This window comes from Pistacia vera, unplaced genomic scaffold, assembly GCF_008641045.1.
Source record: "Pistacia vera cultivar Batoury unplaced genomic scaffold, PisVer_v2 Contig102, whole genome shotgun sequence".
NCBI classification, from domain to species: domain Eukaryota; kingdom Viridiplantae; phylum Streptophyta; class Magnoliopsida; order Sapindales; family Anacardiaceae; genus Pistacia; species Pistacia vera.
Genome location: NW_022195050.1, coordinates 1,023,463 through 1,033,994, shown reverse-complemented (window position 1 = coordinate 1,033,994; position 10,532 = coordinate 1,023,463). Strand labels below are relative to the sequence as shown.

General features: G+C 36.6%; 1 protein-coding gene across 1 annotated transcript; it reads left to right on the top strand.

The window, feature by feature from the left end:
- Positions 1-9,015: 9,015 nt before the first annotated feature.
- On the top strand, positions 9,016-10,233 carry LOC116121722 (probable disease resistance protein At5g43730). The gene has a single exon (XM_031407663.1). It carries the CDS (start codon positions 9,301-9,303, stop codon positions 10,231-10,233), a length of 933 nt encoding a protein of 310 aa, XP_031263523.1. The 5' UTR covers positions 9,016-9,300.
- The last annotated feature ends 299 nt before the right edge of the window (positions 10,234-10,532 follow it).

Sequence of the window (10,532 nt, the reverse complement as noted above, 5' to 3'; positions counted from 1 at the left end):
GTATTTAAAAATATAGGTATTATAAGACTTAATTTTTTATTAATCTAAACGATAAATTGAGTGGTTAATTGGTAATTTATGAAAAAGTCCATTTTATAGGGTAAAATTGAAAGATATTAAACTAAGAGGAGTGGGTTTTAGAAGGCCTATAGTAGAATTAGAAAATAAGAAGGGTTGAAATGATATTTAGCATTTCAATTAGCCGTAAACAAATTTTCTGAAACATACACGAGAAGGGACTCGAAATGAACCATCAAATAACCTCCCCCACCAATGATGCTGCAGCCTGCAGTGTTACCTTTTCATGTTGTCAAATCATTCATATTTTATTGTTTTTAAAAAAGTGGATCGCTTAAGACAATTACATTCCTTGAAACTTTCTAAATTGGCACTTTGTCACTCATATCATAAATTCGACTTACAGTTATTTTTTTTCCGTTTAAATGGATGGCTGACCTGTTTTGATTATGAAACTCGTAATTACACTTGAAGATTTGTTTGTACATCGAACTACCTGACATTCAGCTTTTGAAATCTGGCAATTGACGTACAATCTTTCGCAGAGCTGACACAGAGAAACTTAGAGTGGCACGGATGGTTTCAGAAGCGGCACTTAAATATATCAATGAACTTACTATAGCTCCAACGAGGCAAAAAAATATGTAGACTGATGGCAGAAATTAAGGCTGAGATTGAAAAGATGAGAAAAATATATTTAGCTTCGTTTGGTGGGATTTTGGGAATACTACTTTTAGTATTTCCAAAAAGGTAACAGTAAATATCCCAAAAACTCACAATATTATTCAACTTTATTCCACATTTTTTAAACCCCCTAAATTTGTTAATTCAATTAAATACCCCTAAATATTTTTAATGTTTTTGTTATGGCGACTCCGGCCACCCTCCGCGGTGGTGGCCGCTGTCCGTATTTAAGGGTGGATTGGGGGTATTTTTGTTAACTTTTAATGTTTTATTATAAGGGGTGTTTTGTAAAAAACAACAGGGGGTATTTTTTAATTTGTAAATCCAATCGTAATACCCCCGCCCAATTCACCTTTTTTTAACTTTTTTCAAAAAACTTTTCCCAAAACATAAATTGTGAACCAAACGAGCCATATGCCTTTTGAATTGTATTTTATTGAATAAAAAGGCGTAGCTTTATACAAAAGTTTTCCTACAATCATGCTAGTCTACTCTAGGTAGTCAAATAAAAGACAACAAAACAATATGTCCTACAATCATGCTATCTATTCTAGGTAGTCTAAGTATGAAAGGCAATTAAATAAATATACAATTAATATAATATATTTGTCAATGAATGTCATTGACCTTTCCTTCTCAACACTCCCCTACAAGTTGGAGAGTGAATGTCAAGAACTCCAACTTGCGTATCATAGTTGAGAAAGCTTCCTTTCCCAAGGCTTGGTGAACACATCTGCAAGTTGATTTGTTGAGACAATATGTTTGGTTACAACTGAACCATCTTGTATTTTGTCACGAATAAAATGGCAATCCATCTCTATATGTCTGGTTCTTTCATGGAAACAGGATTGGCAGCTATATGTAAAGCGGCTATGTTATCACAATATAACAATGCTGGCTTCGGATGCAATATTCTCAAATCTTTCAATAATGAACGTAGCCAGGATAATTCACAACAAGTACCTGTCATGGCTCTATATTCGCTTCTACTGAGGAAAGAGATACGTGTTCCTGCCTCTTTGTCCGCCAGGAAAAAGAAAAGATCCCAGAAAACACAGTAACCCGTAGTGGATCTACGAGATATTGGGCAACCGCCCAATCCGAATCAGAAAAAGCTCGCAAAGATAAATCATTTTGAGAAGGGAAAAACAAGCCTTACCCTGGACTGCTTTTCAAATAACGCAATACACGCAAGGCAGCTTCCATGTGTGGTCTCCGTGGTGCATGCATGAATCTACTTAACACATGACCGAATAGGTGATATCCGGCCGGGTATAGTCAAATAAATTAGGCGTCCAACAAGTCGCCTATACTGAACGGATCTTTAAGCAATTCACCTGAATCCGAAAGCTTTATGTTTTTGTTCCATGGGAAAGTTCACAAGTTTAGCACCCAAAAATCCTCCATCTTTTAAAATTTCCAAAGTATATTTTCGTTGCGAGATGGAATATCTTTCTTTCTTCGACCGAGAAACTTCGATGCCCAGAAAATATTTCAAATCACCCAAATCCTTAATCCGAAAATGACTATGTAGAAATTGCTTGAGGGCTAGTATGGCATTGACATCATTACCCGTAATAAGAATGTCGTCAACATATATCAACAAAGCTGTAAAAACTTTGCCTTTCTGACATGTGAATAATGAGTAATCTGCTTTGGATTGACAAAGCCAGCAGCTTGGATAGCTGTAGAGAACTTGGCAAACCTTGTCGGGAAGCTTGCTTTAAGCCATATAACGACTTGTGAAGGCGACACACTAGATTCTCCCCCTGTCGCCGAAGACCAGAGGTGGAGACATATAATTTCTTCATGGAGATCGCCATGAAGAAAAGCGTTGTTGACATCAAATTGGTGAAGAGACCAATTCTGGGCAGCTGCTAAAGCCAATAGACAACGAACAGTAATCATTTTAGCAGTGGGAGAAAAGCGTCATGGTAATCTATACCTTCCAACTGTGTATAACCTTTTGCAACCAACGGCTTTGAAACGCTCAATAGTACCATCCGAGTGTCATTTGATTTTATAAACCCAACGACAACCCAATAGGCTTCTTACCAGAGGAAGAAGTGAGAGACCAAGTGTGATTAGCTTCTAAAGCAGCCAATTCAGATTGCATTGCTTCTTGCCAATGTAATGAGAAGCTGCTTCTGTATAAGATGTAGGCTCAATATCTTGACTGACAACAGCAGTAAAAGCAATGTTTTGGTGAGTAACGATGATAAAAGACAAAATTGCAATATGGATATCGCGTACCTTTTTGTGGACTTTGACAAAGACGGCAAATGGTTGGGAGACGTTACTTGGTTGTAGACATAATCACATAAAGCCATGGGAGGGTGATGCGGTCTTTGAGAGCGGCGTAAAATAGGTTCGGGAGGAGGACTACAGTGCATTTGGCGGTGAGGGTTGTTGGGCAAGAGAAATTGGTTCCAATGGTGAGGGTTGTTGGATTGGTGGGAAGAATCAGGTACAGAAAGAGGAATCACTAGGCTGAATTTGAGGAAGTGGATGGAATGGACTCATAAGGAAAAATGTTTCATGAAAACAACATCACGCTAGTGAATATTTTGGGGTGGTAAGGTCATAAAGCTTGTAAGCTTTCTGACCGACTGGATAGCCAAGAAAAATACATCGTTGGCTCGAGGAGCGAATTTATGGGAACGTGCACATTAGTAGCATAGGCAGGCACCCAAAACTAGAATATGTGAATAAGAGGAAGTCTACCATAAAGTCGTTCAAAAGGTGTTTGGCGAGAAAGAATTGGTGTGGGCAAACGATTGATTATATGAACAGCAGTAGAAACACATTCTGCCCAAAAATGTAAAGGAAGGTGGGCTTGAAAATGAAAGCTCTAGCAGACTCAAGTATATGGCGATGCTTGCGCTCTACAACCTCATTTTGTTGAGGAGTATAGACACAAGAATGTTGGTAAGTGGTCCCTTTTTGTTTAAAAAATTCCCTCATAGAGTAGAATTCTCCACCATTATCAACCCGAATGTTGGCTATAGAAACATGGAATTGTGTTTTGGACAAATGAAAAAATTGATAAGTAAATGTTGTGTTTCACTTTTGTGATGCATAAAAAATACCCATATGAATCTAGAATAATCATCCACAATAGTCAAAAATATTTTGCACCAGAAGAGAGCAATTTTATAGGGACCCCAAATGTCACAATGAATTAATTCAAAAGGTCTAACAGACGAAATTGAACTAACGAGAACGGAAGTCGACTCTGTTTTGCAAGTCCACAAACATCACAAGCATTATTAGACTGAAAGGGAAATTTAAAAATGTTTTGCCATAAATCTAATCTAAGGAAGACAAATGCCCCAATCGGCGATGCCATAAAGAGTGGAGGTGACCTGAGAACTGGGTGAACAGAAGAAAGTGGCTGCTGCAGATGGAGTTTGAGGTTTTGACTTCTCTGATGCTAACGCAACCAAGTAATAAAGTCTGTCTCGTTGTTCACCCAAACCAATCGTCGTCCTCATCGTCAATCCTGCAAATAAACCAATAAGGGAAAAAAGTTACAGAACAATTTAGATCTCTGGTAACTCGACTCACAGATATTAAATCCACCTTAAAAGATGGCACACCAAGCACATTTTTAAAGTAACAGCAAATTCAAAGGTAAATTCCCAGTGGATGTAATCAAGCTTGTTCTCCACTTGGCATAGCAACTGTTGGCAAAAAGGTATTCTTACTGCCGTTGACAGCAAAGTTGGAGATGAAGTAATGTGATCTGTGGCACCCACTGTTGATAATTAATTGATGGAGGCGTACAATTTTTGTAACAAACCTGAGAAGCAGCATTAGCTTTAGGATTGACAGATTGTGTTGTTCCTTTACCCTGCATGATAGATAAGATTTGCTGGATTTGCAAATCAGAAAGCCCATTTGTCACTGATGGCACTTTTTGCATTATTGGACTTTCTTTGACATTGTTGACTGAGGATTGATGGCTCTGGTTGCGCTTGAAATGAGTGTGTCCTTGATTAGACCTGTTTTGCATGTTTAGGGTGTTCTGGTGGGTACCCATCTCAGCTTCCACATGTTCTTCGTACATGATGGTCACGTCACAATAAGAGCAATGCAGAGGTTTTCGATTAGATGAGTTGGAACGAGAAGAAGAAACCTGTCCATGTCGAACACCAGAGCCACTAGTTCAGCCATGGCTGAGTTCTCTGCTGTCTCACGTGCAGCCCCAAAGCTTCCTGCTCTTCTCCTCCTGTACAATGGAAGAATAAGCCTTGGCAGCATCAGGTATGGATTCATCAACAAAATTTGCCCTCGGATTGCACTATAGGACTCATTGAGTCCCATGAGAAATTGCATCAATCTGCGTCTCTTATGGTCTGCCCCCAAGAGCAAACAGTGTCATTATAGGATCCCAGTTCATCCCATAATTTTTTTAGTCTTGTGTATAAGCTGCAACAGTCATCTGATCTTGAGCAAGACAAGCAATGTCCCTCTCAATCTGAAAAATACGAGGGCATTGCTTTGAGAAAAACAATCCCGAAGGTCTTCCCATACCTCCTGGGCAGTGGTAGAAAAATGACACTATCTGCAAGGTCCTGTGTGAGTGAGTTGAGAATCCAAGAGAGGATCATATCATTGCATTTTTTCCACGAAGCATAGTCGCTGGTTTGGCTGTGGCAGATGGCATTGTGGTGGTCCCGTCTATGAAACCCAACTTAGATTTGGTGTTCAAAGAAATTGTCATGGCTCTACACCATGTCGAATAATTATCCTCATTGAGAGGCTTGGAAACAAGCACCATTCCTGGATGATCCGAATGTGAAGAAAATATGGATTGGCAGCATCAAGCTTGCCTCCATTCGAAGGTTGCTGTTCATCATGATAAAGAGAACAGCGATAAAAGAAGCAAAAGAAAGGGAGCAGATGCAGAGAACAGTGATAAAAGAAGGCAAAAGAAAGAAGACAAATGCGCAGAGCTAGGTATCGTGCCCTGCTCTGATACCATGAAAGATGAGAAAAATATATGCCTTTTGAATTGCATTTTATTGAATAAGGAGGCGTAGCTTTATACAAAAGTTTTCCTACAATCATGCTAGTCTATTCTAGTAGTCTAAATATAAAGACAACAAAACAAATATGTCCTACAATCATGCTAATCTATTCTAGGTAGTCTAAGTATGAAAGGCAATTAAATAAATATACAATTAATATAATATATTGTCAATGAATGTCATTGACCTTTCCTTCTCACAGAGATGCAACTTATGGAAGTGAAGCAGAAGAGATTGGAGATTCCATTGGATAAAGATGCTAATCATTATCTAGTTTACAATTAAACCTACCTTAGTCCTGTATCTTTATTGCCTGCAATTACTTCAGAAATTGAAGCAGAAGTTTAGTAACTATTTGATAATTACTGTACTTTCTTTCTGAAAGAAGTGTTATTCACATCATAGCTTAAAATTGCAATAAGCGATCTTTAAATGATAAAGGATTAGCAGTAATATTACGTGCTTTAACACTTGTAGTTGATCTATAATCTCATGTGAAAACCTCTCTGTTTCATTGTTTTAACAAATTTTTTGATTTGTATAACTGTTCTCATATTTGCTTTGCTGAAATATCTGTCAGATGAGTACGTAAGTGAAGAAATCCTTACTTTAAGGACTGATTTGACAAGATTTGTTGTTCTTGTGTGGCGTGGACTCCAAAACAGTATATGCGGTTCGTCTGGATATTTATGCTTTGTTTTGTTTTTAGGTATGAAAAATGTTCACTTTGACACTCAAATCTACTTGAGGTCCTTCTGGATAATTATGCTCTGTCTTGGTTTAAAAAAAAGTTCAACTTGGACTCTAAAATAGTAGAAATTGTTATAGAGGCAGTCTTATTACTTCACTTGGTTGATATTTGCTACCATCTGATAATATGATGATTTATAGAGTTAGTTTTCTTAACCACTCATTATGGTAGTAGTTATTAATGAATCATCTAGGATAATAATTGAACAATTATGCTAATAGTTGGATGAAAGAGAAAACTTTGACGCATATGTGACAACACATGTCATTATTTCATTGGATGGTCTCAATACATTATCTAGATGAGATGGTAAGACTATCACATTACCTAGATGCTTACCGTACTTTCGGTCTTGGGTGTGAAAAAATGATCACTTTTGACTAGCATGAGATGTTCATGAACATGATCAAATTAAATAGTGTATAGATTCAAATGGTTCGTGTTGTGGCTTCCTATGGATTCACATGTATTTTAAACTTAATATGCCTATGCTTGTTGTTGTAGTTGCAGTCTTGTAGAAGATTTTATTGTGTTTTTTGTAATAATTTTATTATATATAATACAATGGTATTATTGTCAATACCCTACAATTTTTTTTCATAAAAATTACCTGCCGCAGTCCAGCTTTGGCCTAAGCTAAATCCATATTAAGCTTTGCCTTTATTTACAAGCAAATTTGTTATTTTTTCTTTTTTAAGTGTTTTTTAGCCCCCACCAAGTTGACCAATATCCCTTATAGCTAAATACACCTCCTCTATAATTTAAAAAAAGAAAAAAAAATATCTTTAATCCTCATTTAATACTAAAAGTAGCCCTCTAAGCTTAATTAGATTTATTTTCCCTAATTTCAAACTTAATTAGGTTTTCTTTCTTACACCATTTTTCTTCGATGTCAAACTTAAGTAGGTTTTTTGTTTACATCACTTTTTCTCAATTTTCTAATTTCAAATTTGGAACTTATTTTTTATTATTCATATTCAGATTCATCTCATTGTGTAATTATGTTCTTCATAGTTTTAGTATTATAATTTTATCAAATAAAATATTTCAAATTTAAAAAGGCTTCAATAATCATTAAAATTTAGGGTTAGGGAATGAAAATTTAGGATTAGATTTTATGTAAAAGTAAAGGTTGAAAATTATAATAAAATATAAAATACAGTTTGAATATATTTAAACATTATAGTTAAATTTTTTTAAACAAAAAATATATTTAAAAATGGGGGATAGTGAATAATTAATTGGGGGCTAAAAATCACTTCCCTTTTCATTTTAACACTAATTCTCACATTATATTTTGTCTTGAGATTTCTATCTCCGTAAAAATGACAATGAAAGCCCGGCCCAATTTGAGTTTCGATTCAATCCACCTGAAAGGAGTTGAAGCTAATATTGGAAACCTATTGGGTTTGTATGGGCCCATTTTCCAATTAACATAATTTTTTAAACAATTAATAGTTTTAGTTTTAAAAAAAAAAATGATAATTGCATTCCTTGATCTGCCAAAAATAAAATAAAATCACAACCATGTCATAACAAAAACATACATACACTATTAATGTGAATCATCTCACTGTTTTTATTACTATAAATCTTGTAATTGTCAATGCTTGAAAATGCAAGAACTGATATTGTTTTTTTCTTTTTTCTTTTTCTTTTTTTTTTTTTTAATGATCGAGATGTTCACGCTCATTTTTTAAACATCTTAATTAATCGTTAAGGTCTATTAAATACTCTACAAGTTTAATGTTCTAANCGTCCATTAGGAATGGACGCCCGTCCAAACGTAAGGGACGGCCGTCCATAATTTATGGACGGCCGTCCCCAAAGTTTTACAAACTTTTTAATTTTATTTTAATAGGGACGGGCGTCCATATTATGTGGACGCCCGTCCCTCGAATATGGACGCCCGTCCATATAATATGGACGGGCGTCCATGTGAGTAAACGGCCGTCCAAATTTGATGGACGACCGTCCACTAGAAAAAAATTGTAAAAAAATGGAAAGACGCATTACACGTAGGCCGGTACAAAAATTCGGTGCTAATATTTCGGTGTCCGTAGTGTTATTGTTTTGAACACTATTTAAACACTACCAACGTTGCAGAAGGCCCTAGCCCATAGGTCGTCGATCGTTCACATTAGAAAAATCATTCAAATTTTGAATTAGTAAAAACTTAATAAAAAATATAAACTCACCTAGTGTCATTAATATCAGAATAAGTAAGTAGGTTTTATAAATGAATTATGTGGAACAATTTTTAAATTTTATATCTAAACGTATCAATTTCATCCTTGAAAGTTCTTTCAATAATAATAATAAGTTTATATTTAATATCCAATAACATAGATGCGTGATCTTGAAAGATTAAAATCATGAAAAAGATTTCCATTATAAAATTTATAATGGTGAGTCATATATGCACAATTAGCAGCCATCACTGAAATTTGATGCTATCATTTTTGTTTCCCTTCCTTTTAGACTTGAGCTGTCTTCTTTTTTCAAAGCTCTGATTCATCCCTCAGATTTGATTATTTTTCTCCACCGAATTTTGTTCAAATTCTAAACTCTAAAGCTCTCTGCCCGACTGGGTGCCGATTGGCGCTCTAGGAGAAGAGTGTATGAACCAGAACAAACTATTTTTATAGCTCAAATCCTTGTATAATCTCCAAACACAAGTCTCTTCTTTTTCCCACGCCTCTTCTACCTCGAAACTCCCAAAGTTTGGTCATTTTGGCCAACTTGATGTTGTTTGCGGTTGCTTAACATCTATTGGGTTTCACTAATTGTTCTAAACTCTTTGCTTTGGTGATCATGGATGTCTTGGATCCAATCATGGGCATTCTCCCAACACTGTGGAATGGCACTTCCAAGCGCATTGATATCATCCGTCAGCTCGACGAGAACTTGAGTTCATTGCGAGAGGAAAGGTGTAAACTCCAGGACATCGGCCAAGATGTCAGAAGCAGGGTCGAGCTTGCAAACCAGCTATATTGTAAGCGTACCAACCAAGTTGAAGGCTGGCTGGAACGTGAACGACGCAAATTAGTGGAAGTGGATAATATGTTGCTGAAAGGAGAGCAAGAGATCCAAAAGAAATGTTTGGGAAGTTGCTGTCCCAGGAATTGCTACTCTAGCTACAAGCTTGGTAAAGAAGTAATTAAGGGGACTAAAGCTGTGAATGATTTAATAAACGAAGGGAAGGAATTCAAATATTTGGATGATGTTTCTGAAAAACTTCCGCCGCCTCCAGTGGATGAGATATCTGTGAAGAAGACTGTGGGCATGGAGTCCATATTGAATGACGTTTGGAGTTGTCTTGACGACCATGAAGTGAGTGTGATCGGCATATACGGGATAGGGGGTGTTGGCAAGACCACCCTTTTAAAGAAACTTAACAAAAAATTCATCAATGAAAGACGAGAATTTGATGTGGTGATTTGGGTTACGGTGTCTAAAGAAGTGAACTTGGATGGAATTCAAGAAGTCATACGGCATAAATTACAGATTCCATATGAAACATGGGAAAAAAAGACAGACGAGCATAGTAGAGCTACCGAAATCTGCAGAAGCTTAAGTAGAAAAAAGTTTGTGCTATTGCTAGACGATCTGTGGGAGCGAATAGATCTGCCAGACATGGGAGTTCCTGACGTTTCATGCCATCAAAATGGGTCAAAAATTGTATTCACAACCCGTTCAGAGCATGTGTGCCATAGCATGGACGCTGCTGTCAAGAATTCGAAGTGAAGTTTTTGTCATTTGAAGAATCCTTTGAATGTTTCGACAATGTGTCGGAGGATGTTTTGAACTCGCATCATCAAATTAGAGAGTTTTCTGAAACTGTTGCTAAAGAGTGCAAAGGTTTGCCGCTTGCTTTGACCACTATTGGGAGGGCCATGTCCAATAGGGAACACCAGAGGAATGGCGTTATGCATCAACACATTGCAGAGTCATCCATCTGAGTTTGCAGATATGAAAGTAGTGTCTTTCAAGTTTTGAGGTTTAGTTATGATAGCTTGAGGATGATAAACACAAAAATTGTTTTC

Bases quoted from the DNA above. Each gene is read 5' to 3' on its own strand.
- LOC116121722 (XM_031407663.1), top strand. From the start codon at position 9,301: ATGGATGTCTTGGATCCAATCATGGGCATTCTCCCAACACTGTGGAAT.